At 43.9% G+C, this 24,503-nt stretch overlaps 1 protein-coding gene across 1 annotated transcript in view; it reads right to left on the reverse strand.

Annotated features, from left to right (window-relative positions):
- Nucleotides 1-24,503, reverse strand: part of ITGB1 (integrin subunit beta 1) — an 823,672-nt gene that overhangs the window by 435,843 nt on the left and 363,326 nt on the right. Inside the window, exons 7-9 of the mRNA XM_044066189.1 lie at nt 21,679-21,834; nt 8,262-8,305; nt 4,741-4,787 (exon numbers count right to left, since the gene is read on the reverse strand). Coding sequence (XP_043922124.1) covers nt 4,741-4,787; nt 8,262-8,305; nt 21,679-21,834 — 247 coding nt within the window. The remainder of the gene's footprint in view (nt 1-4,740; nt 4,788-8,261; nt 8,306-21,678; nt 21,835-24,503) is intronic.

Raw genomic sequence — 24,503 nt, forward strand, 5'->3', positions numbered from 1 at the left:
GGTATGCAGAGGGAATGGAAATCCTTATGCGGTATTTGCTTCCCACAAGAAATACAATTGTTAACTTTTCTGACATCGGTCTGAGGCAAGAAAAGTTTCCCCAACGGGGTACATAGCTTTAAAGAAGACTTCGGTTTCCAATTTTTCGTAAATTCAGGAGCTGGCCGACTGGCACTTGCAAACTGCTTCTGCTTCGGGCACCGCGCGGCAAAAAAGACTGAAGAATATGGCGTCGGCTGTGTCTTATATACCCGCCGCACTGACGTCAGGAAAGAAGGCGACAACAACCGACGCCGGACCTAGACACTGGAATTCGGCCGACCGAGGGACCGCCTGACGGCAGAGAACCCATCTGTGATTACTGCAGCTGTATGCACGATGAACATCAAGGAATGCAACAGTGAATACACTCGAATATCTACATTTATGTTAAGTGTAACACAACTCTATGTTCTTCATGTTTCACTGATGCAGTCATCACATTTGGGTTGTTTCCCAAAGCTGAGGATGGGTGGAGGCAGTCAAGAAGTATTAGGGCTGGCAAGCAGGCCCTGTAAGACTGCTGTGGCAAATCCAGCTCTGGATTTAGAAAAGATAGGCAAGTGGTAAAGCTTAGTGAAGGTATGTACAGAGCTCCAGATTACAGCTTCCAGGATGCCCCTGGTAGAGACTCCCCTGAAAAATGCTGTAGAGGTTGATGTAGCCCTAGTGGAATGCGTTCTGATCCCCTGTGGGGTAGGTTTCCCATGGTGTTTGCAGCAGAAATGGATGCAGTGTGCTATCCGTTTAGAAATAGTTTGCTTTGAAATGGCCTTGCCCTCTGTCCCTGTAGCAAAGCTGACTAGCAGCTGGTCAGATTTTCTGAAAGGTTTAGTCCTGTCCAGATAGAACCCAAGTTGCCTGTGCACGTCCGAGTGCAGGATCCTTTCCACTTTATTCTGAGGATTAGGAAAAAAGGTCAGCAAATGAATGGATTGGTTTAAAGCCACACTAGACACCACCTTGGGCATAAATGATGGGTTAAGTCCTGAGGGACATCCTGTCCGCATGGAAGCTAATGAAGGATTCTACGGCCATAAGGGCCTGCAATTCAGACACACTTCTTGCCGAAGTGATGGCTAGAAGTAAAGCTGTTTTCCAGGAGAGGAATTTAACTCTGCTGAGGCAGCAGGCTCAAAGGGTGGAAGTGTGAGTTTTTCCAATACAAAGTTAAGGTCCCAGGCTGGAGTGGGAGCTCTCCTGGGGAGTCTTACATTTTTGGCTCCTCTCAGGAACTGTTTGACCAGAGGATGAGAGAAGAGGGGTGAGACAAGATGGCAGAGGCATGAATCTTAAGTGAAGAGAAGGATAGGCCTTTGTGGAGCATTTCTGTTAAGTAATCTAGTATACGAGGTAAGCTGGGCACAGTTGTGTCCATTCGTTGAGACTAGCTCCAAGAACAGTATCTTTTCCACTTTACTGAATAGGATTTTCTAGTACTAGGCCTCCTTGCCTCAAGGATGACATCCAGCACCTGTTTACTGAGGGTTGCTGGTGACGAGTTCAGGGGATGAGGCAGGCTGCTAGGTTCAGGGTTTGTAGCAGAGGATGAAAAATCTGGCCCTCCTGCAGGGACAGCAGGGAGGGGGTCTAAAGCAGGTGACAGTACTGTCAGACTGTGCAAACGTGGGTACCAGTGCTGGCATGGCCAGTCTGATGCAATCAGGACTGTCCTTAACTTGTCCTGTTTGATCTTTAGTAGAACCTTCGAGAGGGGGGGGGCACAGGGGGAAAGGCAGAGAGGTTTCCCACGTAAAGGACAGGGCATCCACTTTCCATGCTTGGCTGTGGGGAGTTTTTGTGCAATATCTGCTCAATTGATAGTTCTGAGAGGAAACAAAAAGGTCCACCTCTGGTGCCCCCCCCCCATGTGTGGATCAGAAGCTTGAATGATTTGGGCTCCAGTTTCCACTCGTGTGGGTCCATTAGATTTCTGCTTAAGTGGTCTGCCAGTGAATTTAGTTTGCCTTCAAGTTAGGAATTGAGTTTGCAGGTGCACCTGATTGCTCAAGGCTGTGTTCCACAGAGCCATGGCCAACCTGCAGAGTGGATAGGAATGGGTTCCCCCCTGCTTGTGTATGTACCACATAACTGTGATGTTGTCTGTCTATCAATAGTTGTCCTGGAAGACTAAGTCAATTGAAAGCTCTCAGAGCATTCTGTACAGCTAACATTTCTTTTTGATTGATATGCAGGTGCATTTGCTTTGGGCTCCATTTGTCTTGAATACATTGTCCTGCCATGTGAGCCCCCCATGCATAGTCTGATGCGTCTGTTAGGGCTTGGGCATCAGGGGGTTGAGTGAAAGGGAGTCCTTTGTTGTGGTAGCAGGCCTCTGCCCACCAAAGGTACTCTGCCCTTAGGCAAGGAATGATAGGAATCCTTGTTTCCAGGTCCTGAGAAGACACCAGAGACTTTGGTACCACTGAAGTTTCCTCATATGCAGTCTTGCATATGGAATTAGTAGAATGTAAGAGGCCACAAACCTTACGGCTTACAGTATTTTCCTTGCAGATAGCTGGGTTTTGGTGGCCAGTAGATTTTAGTAGTTCGTCAAATAAATTAGTTTTTCTGGAGTGAGGAATGCCATCTGGGAAGTTGTGTTCAAGCATTCTCCCAGGAATACAATCTGTTGGCTGGGTACCAGATGTGATTTCTTTTAGTTGATTGTGTACCCCAACAAAGTTAGAAGTCTCTTTACAAATGTCAGGTTCTGGAGTAGCAATTCCTGACCGTCTGCCTGAATCAGGCAACCATCCAAGTATGGGTAAATTTGAAATACTCTGCCTGCAGTAAGCAATGGCTGGAGTTAGGCATTTTGTGAATACCCTGGGCACAGTAGATAAGCCAAGTGCAGAGAACTGATGGTGCATAGAGCCTGCCCTGAAACGCAGATATTTCCTGCAAGATTCCCTTACAGGGATGTGCAGACAAGCTTTTTTAAGTCCACGGTGGCTAGCCAGGAATCCTTGGCTAGCATACGAAGCACCTGTTGGAGAGTAAGCATCTTGAACCTTGGAACCACTAGGAAGGTGTTGAGAATAGACAGATTCAGGATAGGGCACCAAAGAGTTTTCTTTTCTGGGTACCAGAAAGTCTGGAGTAAAAACCTTGTCCCCTTTGCTCTGCTGGGACAGGCTGAATAGCCTTGATACTGAGAAGAGAAAGTACTTGCTTTTGGTTCTCTGCCCACTGGTTTGTGGTGAGGTCTGGCCATCGCTTGTGGATGGCAGTGAGTGGAAGTAGAATCTGTATTCCTGGGATACAATGTTCGAGACCCATATGTCCTGGGTGATGTACTCCCAGCTTTTTGCATGCAGGGTGAGGTTTTCTCCTAAGGGTGCAAGTACTTGGGGCAAGGCCTGTAAGAGTTATATGCATGTCATTGCAAGATTTTACCAAAGGAAGGTGGCTTACTACTCTGAGGTGGGAGCACTCCATTGCTTAGATATGTGCATACCCTGAGACTGCAATCTTGGTGGTCTGCTGCCCCTGGGCTTGGAATGAGAAGGTCTGGGAGGGACTGGAAAGGACCAGTTTTTAGAAGGCCAATGCCTAATGAATCTAGGTGGCTGTACCTGTAGGAAATCTTTAACAGTTTGCATCGATTTAGCTTTTTGCTCATTTTTTAGGATGACTTCTGCTGTGCCAAACAGGCATTCTTGGTTTAATGAATCATCTAGTAATTTTGCTTTGACATGGTCTGGCAAGATTTGTTCCTTAAGCCAAGCATGCCTTCTAAGAACAGACCCAGTGACAGCAACCCTGCAAGACGCTTCTAAGGTATCAAAACCACATTGCAAAGTATGTTTTACAACTTGATTAGCAGAATGCATTAACTCTTGTAAATCTTTATGTTCTGCACTATCAGGAATCATCATTTTCTGTTTAATTAGCTTCATAATATGCTGCTGATACTTTAGCATATGAAACAGACAATTTAAAGCCCTGATGGCAAGAGTAGCAGAGGTGTATACCTTCTTACGCCGTCTAAAGCTCTAGAGTCCCTGTCCGAAGGGGCTAGGTTTTTGGCTGTTGTAGACTTAATGCCTTTAGGTCCCTGGGAAATGGTCTTTGGATCCGCCGTAGGATTCTTAAAGAGGAATTTGTGGGAGTCAGGTACTCTGTAATACCAGTCAGGTTTCCTGGGAGCTGGAGGCAAAGTATCAGGGGTAAGGCTGGATTCCAGGAAGACATCTACAATTTCCAGAACAGGAGGGATATCTAGAGGCCTGTGCTGAGGCAAGTGTAAAAATTCCCCGAGTCTCTTTTTGGACTGTGGGTAGTCCTGGCACTCCCAGCGGAAATGCTCTCTAAAGGTATGCAGGGTTTCACCAAAAGAAAAATCTTCTGGAGGGGAAGCAGAGGGAATGGAATCCTCTGCATCAGAATCCTCATAGATAGATATGGGTATGTCCTGGTAATCAGAAGGATCAGAGTCAACAGACATGATCTGAAGAATCAGAAGGAAAATCAGTTCTTGGTCTTTTTGAGGGGGAAGGCTGGCTTACCCTAATTAAAGTTATAAGACCTTCAACTTTAAAACCTCAGCTTGGCCAGCTAAGAACTTGGTTATATTCAACTGGACGTATAAGAGAATTTAAGTACCTTTATCTGCACTTTTTTTAAAAAAAATACAGTATTTAATTTGATTTAAACTGTGTATGAAGGAGTGTTGAAGGAATATTTAACTGAAGTTATTCTGCTCTTCAGTAACTTGAACTGAAGCTAGTGTTGGCTGAATTTTGCTATTTGCTAGTAATTACAGGTGTGGGGGTAGCCACATTCTTTGATTTCCTGTCCTTGCATATTTAAACTGGTGCATGTGAAATAATTCCTGCTTTAAAACCTCAGCTTGGCCAGCTAAGAACTTGGTTATATTCAACTGGACGTATAAGAGAATTTAAGTACCTTTATCTGCACTTTTTTTTAAAAATACAGTATTTAATTTGATTTAAACTGTGTATGAAGGAGTGTTGAAGGAATATTTAACTGAAGTTATTCTGCTCTTCAGTAACTTGAACTGAAGCTAGTGTTGGCTGAATTTTGTTATTTGCTAGTAATTACAGGTGTGGGGGTAGCCACATTCTTTGATTTCCTGTCCTTGCATATTTAAACTGGTGCATGTGAAATAATTCCTGCTTTAAAACCTCAGCTTGGCCAGCTAAGAACTTGGTTATATTCAACTGGACGTATAACAGAATTTAAGTACCTTTATCTGCACTTTTTTTAAAAAATACAGTATTTAATTTGATTTAAATTGTGTATGAAGGAGTGTTGAAGGAATATTTAACTGAAGTTATTCTGCTCTTCAGTAACTTGAACTGAAGCTAGTGTTGGCTGAATTTTGTTATTTGCTAGTAATTACAGGTGTGGGGGTAGCCACATTCTTTGATTTCCTGTCCTTGCATATTTAAACTGGTGCATGTGAAATAATTCCTGCTTTAAAACCTCAGCTTGGCCAGCTAAGAACTTGGTTATATTCAACTGGATGTATAAGAGAATTTAAGTACCTTTATCTGAACTTTTTTTTAAAAAAATACAGTATTTAATTTGATTTAAACTGTGTATGAAGGAGTGTTGAAGGAATTTTTAACTGAAGTTATTCTGCTCTTCAGTAACTTGAACTGAAGTTAGTGTTGGCTGAATATTGTTATTTGCTAGTAATTACAGGTGTGGGGGTAGCCACATTCTTTGATTTCCTGTCCTTGCATATTTAAACTGGTGCATGTGAAATAATCCCTGCTTTAAAACCTCAGCTTGGCCAGCTAAGAACTTGGTTATATTCAACTGGACGTAGAAGAGAATTTAAGTACCTTTATCTGCACTTTTTTTTAAAAAATACAGTATTTAATTTGATTTAAACTGTGTATGAAGGAGTGTTGAAGGAATATTTAACTGAAGTTATTCTGCTCTTCAGTAACTTGAACTGAAGCTAGTGTTGGCTGAATTTTATTTGCTAGTAATTACAGGTGTGGGGGTAGCCACATTCTTTGATTTCCTGTCCTTGCATATTTAAACTGGTGCATGTGAAAAAATTCCTGCTTTAAAACCTCAGCTTGGCCAGCTAAGAACTTGGTTATATTCAACTGGACATATAAGAGAATTTAAGTACCTTTATCTGAACATTTTTTTTAAAAAATACAGTATTTAATTTGATTTAAACTGTGTATGAAGGAGTGTTGAAGGAATATTTAACTGAAGTTATTCTGCTCTTCAGTAACTTGAACTGAAGCTAGTGTTGGCTGAATTTTGTTATTTGCTAGTAATTACAGGTGTGGGGGTAGCCACATTCTTTGATTTCCTGTCCTTGCATATTTAAACTGGTGCATGTGAAATAATTCCTGCTTTAAAACCTCAGCTTGGCCAGCTAAGAACTTGGTTATATTCAACTGGACGTATAACAAAATTTAAGTACCTTTATCTGCACTTTTTTTAAAAAAAAATACAGTATTTAATTTGATTTAAATTGTGTATGAAGGAGTGTTGAAGGAATATTTAACTGAAGTTATTCTGCTCTTCAGTAACTTGAACTGAAGCTAGTGTTGGCTGAAAATTGTTATTTGCTAGTAATTACAGGTGTGGGGGTAGCCACATTCTTTGATTTCCTGTCCTTGCATATTTAAACTGGTGCATGTGAAATAATTCCTGCTTTAAAACCTCAGCTTGGCCAGCTAAGAACTTGGTTATATTCAACTAAGAGAATTTAAGTACCTTTATCTGCACTTTTTTTAAAAACAAATACAGTATTTAATTTGATTTAAACTGTGTATGAAGGAGTGTTGAAGGAATATTTAACTGAAGTTATTCTGCTCTTCAGTAACTTGAACTGAAGCTAGTGTTGGCTGAATTTTGTTATTTGCTAGTAATTACAGGTGTGGGGGTAGCCACATTCTTTGATTTCCTGTCCTTGCATATTTAAACTGGTGCATGTGAAATAATTCCTGCTTTAAAACCTCAGCTTGGCCAGCTAAGAACTTGGTTATATTCAACTGGACGTATAAGAGAATTTAAGTACCTTTATCTGCACTTTTTTAAAAAATACAGTATTTAATTTGATTTAAACTGTGTATGAAGGAGTGTTGAAGGAATATTTAACTGAAGTTATTCTGCTCTTCAGTAACTTGAACTGAAGCTAGTGTTGGCTGAATTTTGTTATTTGCTAGTAATTACAGGTGTGGGGGTAGCCACATTCTTTGATTTCCTGTCCTTGCATATTTAAACTGGTGCATGTGAAATAATTCCTGCTTTAAAACCTCAGCTTGGCCAGCTAAGAACTTGGTTATATTCAACTGGACGAATAAGAGAATTTAAGTACCTTTATCTGCACTTTTTTTTAAAAAATACAGTATTTAATTTGATTTAAACTGTGTATGAAGGAGTGTTGAAGGAATATTTAACTGAAGTTATTCTGCTCTTCAGTAACTTGAACTGAAGCTAGTGTTGGCTGAATTTTGTTATTTGCTAGTAATTACAGGTGTGGGGCTAGCCACATTCTTTGATTTCCTGTCCTTGCATATTTAAACTGGTGCATGTGAAATAATTCCTGCTTTAAAACCTCAGCTTGGCCAGCTAAGAACTTGGTTATATTCAACTGGACGTATAAGAGAATTTAAGTACCTTTATCTGCACTTTTTTTTTAAAAAAATACAGTATTTAATTTGATTTAAACTGTGTATGAAGGAGTGTTGAAGGAATATTTAACTGAAGTTATTCTGCTCTTCAGTAACTTGAACTGAAGCTAGTGTTGGCTGAATTTTGTTATTTGCTAGTAATTACAGGTGTGGGGGTAGCCACATTCTTTGATTTCCTGTCCTTGCATATTTAAACTGGTGCATGTGAAATAATTCCTGCTTTAAAACCTCAGCTTGGCCAGCTAAGAACTTGGTTATATTCAACTGGACGTATAAGAGAATTTAAGAACCTTTATCTGCACTTTTTTTAAAAAAAATACAGTATTTAATTTGATTTAAACTGTGTATGAAGGAGTGTTGAAGGAATATTTAACTGAAGTTATTCTGCTCTTCAGTTATTCCCACCCACCTGCCCTGTTTTTGTTTTGGTGTTTATCTTAGTGGCATTGAAACTGCCCGCCCCTCAGCCTGCCTCTGGGCCCATCTCATTTGCTCACTCAACTGAGTGCAGTGAGATCATATTCTGATTTCAGGCACTCCTACTGTGTACAAAGAGAGCATCTGGGAAATAGAAAAAAAAAATTAAGCTTATTTCCTGCTTTTCTTGTTAAGTGGTACAGACTATTTGTAGGCTTCTGAGCCCCCAAGCCCTTCTGTGTTTGAGGGAAGCCTTCTAGCTTGTTTTTTTTTCTTATAACTAGCCAGTTTTCTAGTTTCAGCACTCAAATCTGTTTCTTTGATCTCAGCACTTGTTCAGAAAAAAAAAAAAAAAAAAAAATTTCATCTGCTTTTACTGTACTTGTGTTTCTACCTACTTCTTTTTACTTTTGCATCATCTTAAAATACTCAATTGCATTTATTACTGCTTGTTGTAACTCATTCTAAGCCTTTTGGTTTAAACACTTGGGCTTCGGACCAGTTAGTTGTTTTGCACTGAGAGGGTTTGTGGTCTGCACTGTTGTGGCAGAACAGGTAGCTTACATCCTTCTAGGTTGAGAACTGCTGATTGAGGGCTCAGTGTCTGTTATTCTAAAAGTGTATTAATTCTGGTTTAAGCACTTGGGCTTTCAAGCCAGTTATTTTACATTAAGAGGGTTCGTGGTCTGCACTCTTGTGGGAGGAGAGGCTGGACTCTGCCCTTCTGAGCTGGGAATTTCTGGTTAAAGGCTTATAGTGCATGCATATCTGAACTGTTTCTTACTGAAGTTGGTGCGCCTTGTTTGCTGTGGCATAGACTGGATTCGGGCCTGCTGGATCTAGCTTTGTTTGTGTAACTTGAGCACTAATCCAGACATTCTCTAAAATATTCAATGGTATTTATTACTGCTTGGTTGTAACTTGATTAAAGTGTAGCTATCATTCAAGTCTTTTGGATTAAGCACTTGGGCTTCAGACCAGTTGTTTTACATTAGGACGGTTTGTGGCAAGCACTGTGGTGGCAGGACAGGTAGCTTTCATACTTCTAAGTTGGGAACTGCTGATTGAGAGCCCAGTGTCCAAGTGTATTAGTTCTGGTTTAGGCACTTGGGCTTCAGGACAGTTATTTTACATTAAGAAGGTTTGTGGTCTGCACTCTTGTGGGAGAAGAGGCTGGACTCTGCCCTTCTGAGCTGGGAATTTCTGGTTAAAGGTTTATAGTGCCTGAATATTTGAACTGTATCTTACTGAAATTGGTACACCTTGTTTGCTCTAGCATAGACTAGATCCAGGCCTGCTGAATCTAGCTTTGTTTATATGCTTGTTGTTTGCTTGTTATTTCCCTGGAAGCTAATTCCACCTAATACGCAACTTCTCAGCGCTTCTGTGGATCACTAGTGATATCTGCATTGCTTACTGTACTTATTTCCTTGTTTCACTTGAAAGAAAGTTACTGTTTGTCGTTTTTGCATTTAGTTACTTGTAACACATTGCACTCAAGTTACCTGGCACTTGCTCACTAAAGCAATTATATAAGTCAGCACTAAAAATTAAAAGCACTACACCCTCACTCCCCACTGGCCCTTGTTTTCAATTAAGGATTTCCCAATATTATTCTAGCATGTCCAAAGGTCAGTTGTCAATCTCCTCTCCGGTCCAGTTGGTGAATCTGGGAATCTTGAGGCAATGTTATAACTGCCTCATGTACACAGACAACCCTCTCCTCCTCCCACATAACACAAATACTTGCGAGAGATGCAGCTATTTAGCCAAACTGGAGGCTGAGCTCTCTCAACTCAGGACTGGCAAGACCAGACAGGAGGAGAAGGCAACTACACACACCACAAAACCAGCCTCACATAATGCTACCACTCCACTGAATCAAACACATAAACAAAGACATACTCGGAGGCTCAGAGTAAAAATTTACCTAAACAGCAGAGGCCTCCAAAGCAGACACCCAAACAACTGCTACCTCAAGACACCCCACAAGCAACACAAACCACAAAAGCAGTGTGCAAAGCAGTCACAGCCTTTAAGGCCAAATACAACACCAAACATACTTGTCATACGTGACTCCATAGTCAGACACACTGACGTCCCACTCACCAGGCTGAACAAGGAGAGGGTCACAGTAAGCTGCCTATCGGGCGCTAGAATCCGCCACATAACACAAGCACTCGGGTCACTCCACGGCAAGTACAAATATGACACAGTCATTGTCCATGCTGGTGTGAACGACCTGAGACGTACCTCCCTGGACTACATGAAAAGAGACAGAGGAGCTCTCTGATTATGTAGCCCAGGCAGGTATGACCCTAACCCTGAGCAGTATCCTTCCTTCACCAAGAATGATGCCACAATATAGAGACAAGATGATCAGCTTTAACAATTGGCTTAATGTCTGGTGTCAAAGGGGATCCAGTGTCTGTCTGCCTGGGATGACATGCTTGACAAGCCACGCTGCTTCGCAAGGGACGGCTTGCACCTGTCACCCCTGGGATTCCGGATATTGGCTAAGGCTCTTGCCACCCCATAGTGCCTTTTTAGGCAAGGCTCAAATTCTAAACCTACCACCCTAGAAAACAAAAATGGGAAGAAACTGAGGGCAATGCTGCTCAATGCCAGAAGTCTAAATCTCAAAATGCACGCACTCGAGGCCCTTCTCAGTATGGAGAACATCGATGTCTGTGCTGTAACTGAAACCTGGTTCAAGGCTCCTGAGAGCACCCCGGCACTATTAGGTTTTACCTCACATCATGCGTTCCGGCCCCAAAACCTGGACCACACCACAAAAGGGGGGGGTGTATCCATATTCATAAAGGATACCCACACCTCCAGGTTGGTGGCAACGCAAGCTGAAACCATCCAGGTGCAACTAACCATAGGCAAAACTGCTCTACAAATTGTAGCATGCTACAGGCCACCCTCTCAAACTCAGGAACCCCACACAGCCTTCCTGAAGACACTGGAGGGTATAAATGTATCTCCAAACACCATCATATTGGGTGACTTCAACTACCGAATATAGACTGGGAACATTACTCAAGCCCTAACTTTCTAGCCCAACGGTTCCTGGAGTTCATAAATTCAAATGCCATGGAACAGCTAGTCACTGTTCCCACGAGAGGAGAAAATATACTAGATCTCATTGTCACAAACATGGGGACAAAATGCTCCACACGAAGTATATCCCTCATTGGTGAGATCTGATCATAAACTAATCTCACTGGAAATCCACATCCGCCCCTACCCCAAACAAAAAAGACCATAGTGAAGAACTTCTCTAAAGCAAACTTCACACTACTCAAGACTGGTGTGGTATCCTTCAAGGCCCCTGAGCCAGTGGAAACCACAACCCAAGCTGGAAGCCCTTACAAATGCCTTCTATGAACACCTCCAGGACTGCATGGATCAGGCAATCCCAAATAAAACCAAAACTCTTTCCACAAAGGGCAAACGTCCAGTCTGGTGGACCCCAGCCATTAACAAACTTTACAATAAGAGGAGAAAGCTATTACATGATAGAACAAAATCCATAAAAGGGAAGTCACCCCTGATCATTATTAGTAAAAAAATACGAGCACTCATAAAATCAACTAAGGCCAATTTTGAGAGAAAAATTGCCATGGATTCAAAGGACAATCATAAGGCCTTTTTCAGCTATGTTAGGAACCTGGGTGGAAACTCCCAGATATGCTCAGAATTAGTCCAAAATGATACAAAAATCACTGAACCCACAGACATTGCCAACATACTGGCAGACAGGTCCAGGGCAAACTTCACCCCCCTCTCCCCCCCCTAAAGGAGAGAACCATCCCAGCCGAGTGTAGCCTCCCGGACATCTCAAATGCGCAGGTGAAAGCTGCTCTCTCTAAAGCTAAAAACACAGCATCAATGGGACCGGATGGTGTCCCCGGCTGTGTGCTACACGAGCTAAATGAGGAATTAAACCCGCACATAAGGCAGCTGTTTAATCTCAGCCTTACCACAGGATACGTGCCCAAGGAGTGGCGTACGGCAACTGTGGTCCCACTCCACAAAGGCGGCGCCTCTACGGACCCTGGTAATTACCGCCCCATAAGCTTAACAAGTCTAGTCTGCAAAGCTATGGAGAGGATCATAATGGAGCTCATAAACAAAGATATAGGGGACTTGCAGACATTGGACCCGACCCAGTTTGGCTTTGTCAAGGGAAGATCATGCCTTTTGAACTTGGTCAACTTCTTCGAAACAGTCACCAAGGCCATTGATGAGGGAAAGGCAGTCCATACAGCCTACCTTGACCTTGCAAAGGCTTTCGACACAATACCCCACTTGGGTATTGTAGAAAAACTTACCAGCTTAAATGTAAACCCATATGTCACAAGATGGGTTGCAAACTGGCTTAAGGACAGAACCCACAGAGTTAGAGTTGCTGGCGCTGTGTCAGACTCCAAGCCAGTCACAAGTGGTGTCCCACAGGGCTCGGTCCTTGGCCCCCTATTGTTTGGCATCTACTTCTCGGAAGTACAGGCCAACATGGGAGGACTTTGGCTGACAAAGTTTGACTGCAAACTGGGTGCCATAGTGGAAAGTGCATCGGACACGGACATCCTTCAGAAGGGACTCACGGAAACAGATAACTGGTGCCAGAGCCATGGCCTGAAGTTAAACGCCAAAAAATGTATAGTCATACCCTTCGGGAAAAACAAGGCAACCCCAAGCTACCATATAGGTGGCAATCCACTAAGCACAGAAGAGGTTATCAGGGACCTGGGGACCCAGGTTGACAGTGGCCTTTCTTTTGACACTCACGTTGCTAAAGTGGTTAGAAAGACCTTCGACATTGCCCACCTGATCATGAAGGGATTCACATCCAGATCTAGTGAGGTCATTGTTCCCCTGTACTCTTCACTTATCAGACCAATGATAGAGTACAATGCCCCATTCGGGATGTATCTCACCCGACATCTGCAGCAATTGGAGAGACCCCAAAAGTTCCTCACCAAAAGGATAAAAGGACTCCAAAATCTGTCATATGCTGCCAGATTGAAGAAACTCCAGCTCTATTCAGTCGCATACTGTCTGCTCAGAGGTGACATGTGCCTGACATACAAGGCCATGTCCAACCCGGAATTAATGGACATGCTCCACCTCAAAAAATCCAAATCCACCAAAACCACTAGAGCAAGCGACTTAAACCTTAGCACGGATATAAATAGGACGTGCTGGAGCGATAGATTTATCACTCAGAGACTCCCTATGCTGTGGAATAAAATCCCGGTCCATGTGAGGCAGAGCACCTCGCTGACTCTGTTCAAGAGAAATCTAGACCTGTGGATGGGAGATCATAGGTTTACCCCGGGAATCATCTCTGTCACTGCTGGACAGAGGCACAACAAACTAATGGGCACAGTATTTTTTCATATAAGGGGTGGCGTAAGCCACAAAAATTTGGGCTAGGCTTACAAATGCCTTAGGGCAGATAGCCTAGTATAAACCTATGAGCCATTCTAAGCATTTGTTTGAGCCATGTGGGCCTGAGAATGCGCTTTGGCAGTCAGTTTCCTATGCATAGTGCAAATTCTGGACATGAGAAATTAGGTATTTTTGGTTTGAAATGAAGTCATCGGTTTAATATGAAAATCGGAAGGCCTGAATACACCCTCAGAAGCAGATCCTCAGGTTCCATAGTCGAAGAAGCATCTCGTGGTACACCAGATTCCAAATGGGTCTCAGTAGAGGCTTGCAAATCTGTAGAAGCGGGTATCAGGGGCTGCGAATGCGCCTCACTGAGTACTGGCAGACTGGCAACTAGCTTAACGGAATCCTCCTCAGCAGTTTTGGACCTATGTGGTCTGTCTCGTCTTTATCCTTACTTTTTTTTGGAAGATCGGTAGTCGGATGGCTTTTCAAAGCCATTTCAGAATACGGAGAACAAGAGCGAAATAATTTAGCAACAAAAATAGCCAAACGACAAATCGTTCAGGCGTTGAATAAGGCACAAAACAGTCAGTGAGGAACGTTGTGGTCTGGGCCCAAACAGGTGGACGCAGTAAGAATGAAAATCTCTGTGAGGTATTTGCTTTCCACAGGCAAGACAATTAACTTTTTCTGACATTGGCTAGAGCAAGAAAAAAGGATCCCCAACGGGTACTTATCTTTTAGAAGACTTCAGGTCTGAAACCTGAAAAAAGTACAGTTTTGTACCTACCATAAATGTAGATGTCCGATAGGAATGCATCTGCAGTCCTTACAAATGGGTTGTCCTGTCGTCAGGCAGCCCTTCGGTCGGCCGGATTCCAAAGTCTGGGTCTGGCCTCGGCTGGTGTCGCACTTCACCCGACGTCATAGCTGCAGTTATTCGGGTATAAAGGCATCAGCCGACGCCATTTTCCTCAGTGTTTCTTGCCCCAGATGCCAGGTGCCCTCTTGGAAGGCTAAATTTGCATAAATGCCAATGATTCCAAATAGTAGAGAGCAAACACAAAAAATAAGCATGTATGTACATATATACAAACAAATACACCATAATAGATTCCCCCAGCTACCTATAAGATGGGCATATACCCTACGAGCACCTCACAGGGGAAGGTGGGTGGGTAATCCTGACTGCAGATGCATTCCTATCGGACATCTACATTTATGGTAGGTACAAAACTGTACTATGTCCATCAAGGATGCATCTGCAGTCCTTACAAATGGGTAGAATACCATAGCCAAACTGGGGGAGGTGGAAAAATAAAGTTATGGTGTAGTTAGGATCCCTTGCAAAACAGCAGTGGCAAAACCTGCTCGGGATCTAGAGTATAAAGGTAAATTATAATGCTTGGCAAATGTATGCACGGAGCTCCAAGTAGCAGCTTCTAAAATGTCCTTGGTAGCCACTCCTCGTAAGAAGGCTGTGGTAGTGGCTGTTGCCCTTGTAGAGTGAGGCCTGATGTTCTCTGGAGTTTTCTTTCCATGGTAGGAGTAACAAAATCTAATGCAATTTCCTATCCACTTGGAGATTGTCTGTTTTGAAATTGCTTTTCCTTCCCTTCCTGTTGCATATGCTACCAGTAGCTGGTCAGTTTTTCTATTGCCCTTGGTCCTGTCCAGGTAGTAGCGTAATTGTCTATGTACATCCAAGGTATGCAGCAGTCTTTCTCCCCTGTTCTGTGGGTTGGGGAAGAACGTAGGTAGGTGGATAGCCTGATTTAAAGAAACTCTGGAGACCACCTTAGGCATAAAGGAAGGATTTGTTCTCATGGACACTATCTTGATGGAAGATCAGGAAGGGTTGTACTGCCATTAATGCCTGAAGTTCAGATACCCTTCTTGCTGAAGTGATTGCCAGCAGGAAAGCAGTCTTCCATGATAAGTATTGCAATTCTGCTGTTGCTGCTGGTTCGAAAGGAGGAAGTGTCAATTTTTCTAGCACAAAGTTCAAGTCCCATGCTGGTAATGGTGGCTTCCTAGGAGGCTTTACATTTTTAATTCCTCTCAGAAACTGTCTGAGCAGAGGATGTGAGAAGACAGGAGGATCCAAGTCGTATTCTGCTGAAATAGCTGATGCATGAATCTTGGAGGAATAGGACAGGCCTGTGTGGAAGAACTCTGCCAAGAATTCCAGAATGTTGGCTATGTTTACCAGTGACACATCTTCTCCTTTTGCAGTACTCCAAATGAGATATCTTTTCCATTTTGCTGAATAATTTTTTCTTGTTGAGGGCCTACGAGCCTCAAGGATAATGTCTTTAACCCTTTGGGATAAATTTGGGTTAATTGGTCTTATGCAATGTTCCAGGCAGTCAGCTGCAGAGTTTTCAGGTTTGGATGCAGATTGTTGTAGTTGTTCTGTGTTAACAGCAAGGGAACCAGGGTTAGTGGCCATATTTGTTCCCGAGACATGCTCCTCAGTAATGGGTACCAATGTTGCCTTGGCCAGTCTGGAGCTATCAGAATGATCCTTGGACGGTCCTCTTTGATCTTCAATAGCACCTTGTGCAAAGGAAGTGGTGGGAATGCATATGCTGTCAGGTTTTTCCAACTGAAGGATAGGGAGTCCACCTTCCAAGCAAGTGGGTGGTACGTCCTTGTGCAGAATTTCTTTAGTTGGTGATTGCGTGGGGATGCAAATAAGTCTATTTCTGGGAGCCCCCATTTTCTTGTAATGGTTTTGAAGATGTCCGGATGCAACATCCATTCGTGGGCATCCGTGGTAGTCCTGCTTAATATGTCTGCTAGAATGTTTTCTTTTCCTGGTACAAAAGTTGCTTTTAACTGAATGTTGTAGCTCAGGGCCACATTCCAGAGATCCAGTGCCATCCGGCAAAGAGGATACGAATGTGTGCCTCCCTGTTTGTTGATGTACCACATAACTGTGGTGTTGTCTGTCCTTATCAAGAGACCTTGTTGAAGGAATGGTCTGAATGCCTGAATTGCCAGTTTTACTGCCAGCATTTCCTTTAGATTTATGTGTAGGTGTAGCTGGTCTTGAGACCATAAGCCTTGTATGCACTTGTCCAGCATGTGTGCCCCCCAACCGAGGTCTGAGGCGTCTGTCGTGATGGTTTGGCTTGGTTGAGTACTGTGGAAGGGCAATCCTGTGTTTGATTGACAAGCCTGAGCCCACCATAGGAATTCTTGCTTCAGGCATGGAATAATGGGAATCTGGGTTTCTAGGCTGTGCTTGTGTTGAGACCATAAATTCCTTAGGTACCACTGTAGTTTTCTCATATGCAGTCTGGCATGAGGAACCAATATTATGCAGGATGCCATGAAGCCCAAGGCTTGCAGTACTTTTCTTGCTGTCAGATGGTTCTGCTTTGTTAAGGCCAAGAAGTAGAGAGGTAGCTGCTCCTGTTTTTCTACTGTTAGGAATGCCATTTGCTTTGATGTGTCCAACTCTGCACCCAAAAAGGTTATTCTCTGGGATGGTATCAGTCTTGACTCTTATATTGACTGTGTATCCCAGGGCTTGTAGCAGATAAATGACCCTTTGTAAATCTTCTGCTAGCCTGTTTTTGTTGTCCGCTTGTATCAGGCAGTCGTCCAGGTAGGGGTAGATTTGGATTCCCTGAAGTCTGCAATGAGCAATTACTGATGCCAGGCATTTCGTGAACACTCTGGGCGCAGTAGATAAGCCAAAGGGCAATGCTGAGAATTGATAATGCTCTGATCCTGCAAGAAATCTGAGGTATCTTCTGCAGTTTGGTCGTATGGGGACGTGCAGGTATGCCTCCTTGAGATCTAGAGTCACCAGCCAAGACTCCTTGCCCAGCATGGGAAGAAGCTGCTGTAGGGTCAGCATTTTGAATTTTGAAACAATGAGGAATGTTTAAAGCGGACAAGTCGAGGATAGGTCTCCATTTGCTCTCTTTTCTTGGTACCAGGAAGAGTCTGGAGTAAAATCCCTTCCCTTGCTCCATAGATGGTACCTTCTCTACAGCTCTCATTCTTAATAATTGGATACTTGTTTTAGAGCTCCTGTCTTTTGATTTGGAGGTAGGTTTGGCATTCCTCTCTTCCCTGGTAGAGTATGGAAGTGAAACCTGTAACCTTGGTCTATTATCTGTAAAATCCACTTGTCTCTTGTGATGTAATGCCAGTTTGTTGTAAATAAGGCTAGCTTCCCGCCTAAGGGTGCTTGTAGTTGTTCCCTGGTAGGCGGTGCCAGAGCCAAGTCACTGTGATTGACCTGTAGTTGTGGTGGTGGCTGTGTCTGTGCCTCGCTGGTTGTTGCCCTGCCACTGGCGTCCTCTGTAGGCACCCCTGGATTGGCTTCTGCCTCTTGAACGCCTATTCCTGCCTCTCTGAGTTCTGGAGGAGTCTGGAAAGGACCAATTCTTGGAGGGCCAATTCCTGCTAAACCTCGGAGGTTGGACCTGTAAGAAATCTTTCACTGTTTGGACAGATTTTGCCTTCTCTTCCATCTTCTTGAGCACTTGTTGTGCAGGAGAGCCAAACAAATTGATCTTATCCATAGGAGCATCTAATAGTTTTGATTTGACATGGTCTGGTAAGGCCTGTTCTTTTAACCATGCATGCCTTCTGATGACTGTGCCAGTCATGGCTGATCTAAAGGAAGCCTCCAGTGCATCATAGCCGCATTTTAAGGAATGGTTACTGACTTGTTGAATGTTATGTACCATTTCCTGCACATATTTTTTGTCTACCGCTTCATCTGAGGACACTTTTTTGGTTAACTGGTCTAGCAAAAATTCTTGATACTGCATCATGCGAAACTGACAGTTCAAGGCTCTAGCTGAAAGAGTAGCAGAAGTGTAAACTTTTTTACCCCATCTCTCTAAGGATCTGGATTCCCTTTCAGAGGGGAGGGGTTTTTTGGCAGAGGTGGCTGCTACAGCCTTAGGTCCTTGGGAGATAGTCTCTGGATCTGCAAAGGGAGCCTTATACAAGTGGTAATGTGTGTCCGGGACCCTGTAGTATCTATCGGGCTTAACAGGGGCCGGAGGCAGAGAATCAGGAGCAGTACAAGCATCATTAAATGCATCATCTACAACAGAAAGAACTGGAGGTATGGCTAAAGGCCTATGTTGAGGTAAATGCAGAAACGTTCTAAGCCTTTTTCTGGAGTCTGAAAAATCCTGGCCCTGCCACTGAAATTGTTCCCTCATAGCATGCAAGGTTTCCCCAAAGGAAAATTCCTCAGGCGGAGAGGCAGAAGGGATGGACTCTTCAGCATCAGAGTCTTCATAAGGGGAGTATGGAGCCTCTGGAGGGTCTGTATCATTTGAATCATCAGAGGAATCATCTGTAGACACTGGCTCAGGGGGCTCTGCTCTAGGCCTCTTCTCTGGAGGCGGGTGAGAGGCCCTGTCTGGTTGAGGTTGGGATCCTCGGATTAAAGAAATGAGATCCTCTGCTAAACTAAGCATTTGTGAACTAGAGCTAGGCCTGTGAGAGGGGGGCTTAGCAGGCACAGATTTAGTAGTTTTGGCTGCTTTAGCCCTGGCAAAGGCCTTAATGGACATGGCTGCAGGTGGCCTAGCAGCTCCATGTGCAGGGGTTGAAATATCCAAGGGAATAGTGTCTGATAATTCCTGAGAAACTGCAACAGCAGGTGGGATTTCAGAAGCCGATTCCACGAGGTTGGAATAGGCCTCGGTAGAAGGAAAGTTTTCGGCTGAAGGAAGAACCGCTTGCTCGGTTTCAGCCGAAACAGAGACACTCGCGGTTGGCTTAACCGCGGTTTCGGCCGAAACCGCGGACCACGTGTCTGTCCTTTTCCTTGCGTTTTTTAGATATTTGTGAAGTCGGAGGATCCGACGGCATAATATAAGCAAAATCGGAGCCGAAAAACTCCTCAGCAAATTCCGACCGACGTCTAAGCGTCCGCCGGTTAAAAGAAGCACAGGCTAGACAAGCTGCGACGTCGTGGTCTGGGCCTAGACAAGGTAAGCAGTAAGAGTGGAAATCTTTATGAGGTATTTGTTTCCCACAAGTTAAACAGTTATTCACTTTTTCTGACATCGGCTGAGGCAAGAAAGAGTCCCCAATGGGGTACTTAGCTTTTAGAAGTCTTCGTAGTATTCGGTAGTAGTAATCTCTGGTTCTGACCGACCGGCACTTGCCAACAGCTTCTGCTTCGGGCGCCACGCGGCAAGAAAGACTGAGGAAAATGGCATCGGCTGATGCCTTTATACCCGAATAACTGCAGCTATGACGTCGGGTGAAGTGCGACACCAGCCGAGGCCAGACCCAGACTTTGGAATCCGGCCGACCGAAGGGCTGCCTGACGACATGACAACCCATTTGTAAGGACTGCAGATGCATCCTTGAAGGACATCGAAAATTTCAGGAGGCAGCCGACCGGCACTTGCAAACTGCTTCTGCTTCGGACACTGAACGGCAAGAAAACTGATGTAATGGCATTGTCTGGATGTTTTACACCCCTGACGACCTGACGTCATGGAAGACATGACAGCAACAGACGCAGAAATCCCAAGACTCTGGCATTCAGGCTGACTGAGGGCTACCTGCAGGCAGACAACCCAAATGTGATGACTGCAACAGTGAAACACGAAGAACATCAGGACTGAACCCCAAATTATGGGGCAATGCAGCTTTTAATGATTATATTAGTACACTCACAAGAAAAGGATTCAGATGCAGGTGATGCTTCCATCAGCTTTCAAAAGTAGTAATTGGGTCCCCTTTCAGGTATTGGGTTACTTTGCATACAGGGGACATTGGTCAGAACTCCAGGGAAAACCATAAAATCTAAAAATACAATACAGTTATATACATAAATTACCATATCAGTAAATTTTAAAGACGAGATCATTGCTGCTGTACTCCTTTCTCCAAGGAACAGGAAGGCTGGACATCAGACTTCTACACAAACATCCAGAGCTTTCTATGTTCCTGCAAGTGTAGCTCTTTCACAGCTGACATCAGACCAACAGGGGGACAATACTTAGGCTCTTTTGGCAGAACAGACTAAATTATGTGCACCACTCTGCTGTAATAGTACGGTCACCCTCCCACCCAAAGAAGCACTTCTTAGTATATATGATAGCAAGTTTTACCTGGTCCTGGGGTATGATGTGTGAGAACCTGTGCTGCAGCTGTGACATCCAACCTGAACCACCATTATGCTAAGCTCCATACACAAGGTACTATTGTTCATCATAATGATCGATGTAGTAGAATTCCTTACTACTAGGAGAGTGCTAATGTCAAACACTTTCTCAGAAGATAACAGCATCTAGTTAGAGTTCTGTTTTAGGGTGGGGATCCTGGGTAGACTGTTTTAATGAAGATGGCCGCTTAAAATGTCACAGCAAGGTTTGGACAATTGTTTTAAAAAAAGCAACTGAACATTCAATTCCTGACTACTGCTTTAGGTCACATACAAAATTTTTCTTGTATAGTATCTTCAATAATGGTGTTGATTTCTCCTACTAGTCAAGTTTAGTCAGCACAGTGTACATGTTTTACTGATTAAGTTTCCATGCAGTGCATGCATCCGTCTGCTGCTTATTTACAAAAGACGTGTGGAAAACAGTAATCATGCAAATGCTCCAGGAATACAAGCGATACACAGATGGTGTTCGGATGAAGACATCAAATTATGGTTGCCATGCTCTTAAGACACCATTCTGGATGGGCAATAGCTGGTTTTACTTTGACAGTCTCCCCCCAACCACACACCCCAAACTAGGAGCTTGCATCCTTGTGTTCTAAAGCTTCTGCCTTTCAATTCTAATCTTCTGTCAAGTACCCATGGTAGCCTTCATGAGGCGTAAGACTATGTTAAGGATGGGCTCTCAAACAACTGAACTGAATGACCAAAACCACCAATTCGGGATAATCCCCTGTACTACTAAGCTGTGCAATGATCACTAGCACATTTAAAGTATTTCTTTCCAATCCGCAGCCACTTTGATGAAGCCTGCTACCTCTATATAGAAGTCAGCACATAGGTAGGATGATAAAAAAAATGTACTGTTTCCAAGTTTTATGACTTTTAAGATAAAGGTACAAGACACTGCTAAATGATTGAATACAAACAATTTGAGATTCAAACTTGTGTGCAATCATACATTTCAACTCCAACAATATGGTATAAGAGCACAGTAACAAAAAGCACACTTACGTAGTAATGACTCATTGTGTACATGCCATTTTCCAGATGGCACTTTCCATCATTTGGTAAAACAATTCCACCAAGCTTTCCATCTCCAGCAAAATGGAATCCGGCATCAGTAGAGAAGACCAAAAGACGTGTAACATTTCTCCAGCCAATTTGTTCCTCAATTAAGAAAAGAACAAACATTAGCTCTGAACTAATATGCCTCGCTTAATATCTTTAAGATTGTACTAAGCAAAAGAGATCAGACTTCAATTTCACTCCCACTTCAATCTGGAAAAAAATGCAATGTTCTTTTATGTGAAATGTATAAAGAAAAGTTGTGTAAAAACTTACCATAATCATAGATGTCCTTCTCTTCCATTTTGCAGTATTCTGCATATGGGTTTACCCTTCTAGTCTCACGTACATAAGGCCAGTATCCAAAAGTTTTCAGTCCCTCCTAGGTGCATGAGACGTCGGGTCTAGACGAGAGTACGTGGGCCATAAAAGTAACGTTTGCATGCACCAGCAGTCAGAACTGAAGGCCACAGTCAGAGCCAGTCCTAATAGGGCAATGCCAAGTCAGTGCCATCCAGAGAGGGAAACAGCTGATAAGAGGGGAAGGAGGGAGGGTAGGAATACTGTAACATGGATGAGAAGGACATCTATGGCTATGGTAAGTTCTTGCACAACTTTTCTATGTCCTTCTATTCCTATGTTGCAGTATTCTGCATATGGGTGAGTGCCAAAGCTCACTGAGAAAGGGTGATTGGTATGGAAGCAGATTCCAGGAACCCATGCAGGATAGCTGTAGAGAACCCTGCCCTGGACCTAGATATGTGGTCTAGTTTGTAGTGTTTGGTGAAGTTATGAACCGAAGACCAGGTGGCTGCCTCCAGGATAGAGGTGGTGTCCGGGCCCTTGAAGAAAGCCCCTAAGGATGCCATGGCTCTAGTAGAGTAGGCTCTTACTGTACCCTGAATTGCTTTACCATGGTGCTGGTAACAGAAGGTAATGGCCATGGAGATCCAAGTTGAAATGGTCTGTTTGGACACCGCTTTCCCTAGTACTTTAGGGTGGAAAGCTATGAAAAGTTGGTCAGTCTTTCTGACAGACCTAGTACTGTGGAGGTAGAATTTAGTCTGTCTGTAACATCCAGGGAATGAAGTACTCTTTCACTTCTTCCTTGCGGGTTTGGATAAAAAAAACAGTAAGTGGATGGCCTGATTGACAGACAGGTCATTGACTACCTTGGGCATGAATGATGGATTTGTCCTGAGGGTAACCCTGTCCTTAAGAAAGATGACAAAGGGAGGGTTAGCCATTAGTGCCTGGAGCTCTGATACCCTTCTAGCTGAAGTGATGGCCACTAGAAGGATGGTCTTCCAAATGCAATGCTTTAGGGAAGCTTGATCAGCAGGCTCATAGGGCGGCAGTGTAAGCTTCTCCAGCACATAGTTGAGATCCCAAGGAGAAGTAGGTTTACTGGGGGGGTCTGAGATGCAGGACCCCTTTGAGTTAGAGCTTCGAAGTGAGTCTGGATGCCAAGGGGGGATCCATGGGTAGCCATGCAGAGATAGACAGGTATACCTTAATAGATAAGTAGGCCAAGCCGGTCTGAAGTAACTCTCACAAATAAGACAGCACTAGAGGAATGTCGCTGGTAATTGGATCCACCTGATTATTCTGACACCAAGTAATGAACCTTTTCCATTTAGACGGTTATGATTTTCTAGTGTTAGGTTTCCTGGTCTCCTGCAGGACATTGAGCACATCCTCATTGTAAAGGTGTCTGTATGGGATCAGAAGCCTATCTGCCACAGGGTCAGGTGTAGTAGCTGCCACTGTGGGTGGATTAGAGATCCCTTGTGCTGTGTGAGAAGGTCCCCTCTGTGGGGTAACTTGTGGTGATTGCCCGGGGACAACTGAAGGAGTAAGGGGAACCAATGCTGTCGGGGCCAGTATGGAGTCACCAGCAAGGTTTTTGGATCGTCCTGCTGAATCCTTGCAGGACCCTCTGAATGAGAGGAAGGGGGAGAATGCACAAAGGTATTTCCCCTTCCATGAGATAGTGAAGTGCTTGTGGGTTTGGTCTCCTGGTGCAATATCCAGGAAGTTGCCCGTTGGTGGAGGCAAACCGGTCTATTTGAGGTGTACCCCATCTGTGGACCATGTCCAGGAAGATACCCCTGTGAAGCATCCATTTGTGATGGATTGTGGTGGTTCTGCTCATAAATCTGCTTGGGAGTTGTGGAGAGAGGGAATGTATGCTGCTTTCAGGGTAATTCCCTGGGACATGGCTACTTTCCACACTAGTATAAACAAGTCTGCGCAGTAGGTAGGACTTGGTCCCTCCTTGTTTGTTGATATACCACAGGACTGTGGTGTTGTTTGTGCATATCAGGAGAGATCCCTTCCGAAGGAAAGGAGTGAATGCCTGAAGAAATAGGAGGACTGCCCTAATTTCTCTGGCATTGATGTGTTCTGTTTTCTGCCTGCATGTCCACAGGCCTTGAACTTTTCAATGCCAGAGAGTAGCCCCCACCCCAGGTCTGAGAGGTCTGTATGCAAGACCTGAGAAGGTTGAGGTGGTGGGAAGGGGAGTACTAGGTTGAGGTTCATCTGGGTCAACCATCTGGGTCAACCATCTGGGTCAACCACCATACGATCTCCTGTTTTAGGCATGGAAACAAAGGCACAATGTGTTCCAGTGGGTGGTTGTGCTGCTTCCAAACACAGCTTAGGTACGACTGCAGTTCTCATGTGTAACCAAGCTAGAGGTAGCATTGGAATAGTAGCTGCCATGTAACCCAGCAGCTTGAGGTACTGTCTTGCAGTCAGAGAAGGGG

The sequence above is a fragment of the Protopterus annectens genome, chromosome 3.part1 (genome assembly GCF_019279795.1).
Source record: "Protopterus annectens isolate FY-2018-M chromosome 3.part1, PAN1.0, whole genome shotgun sequence".
NCBI lineage: Eukaryota > Metazoa > Chordata > Ceratodontiformes > Protopteridae > Protopterus > Protopterus annectens.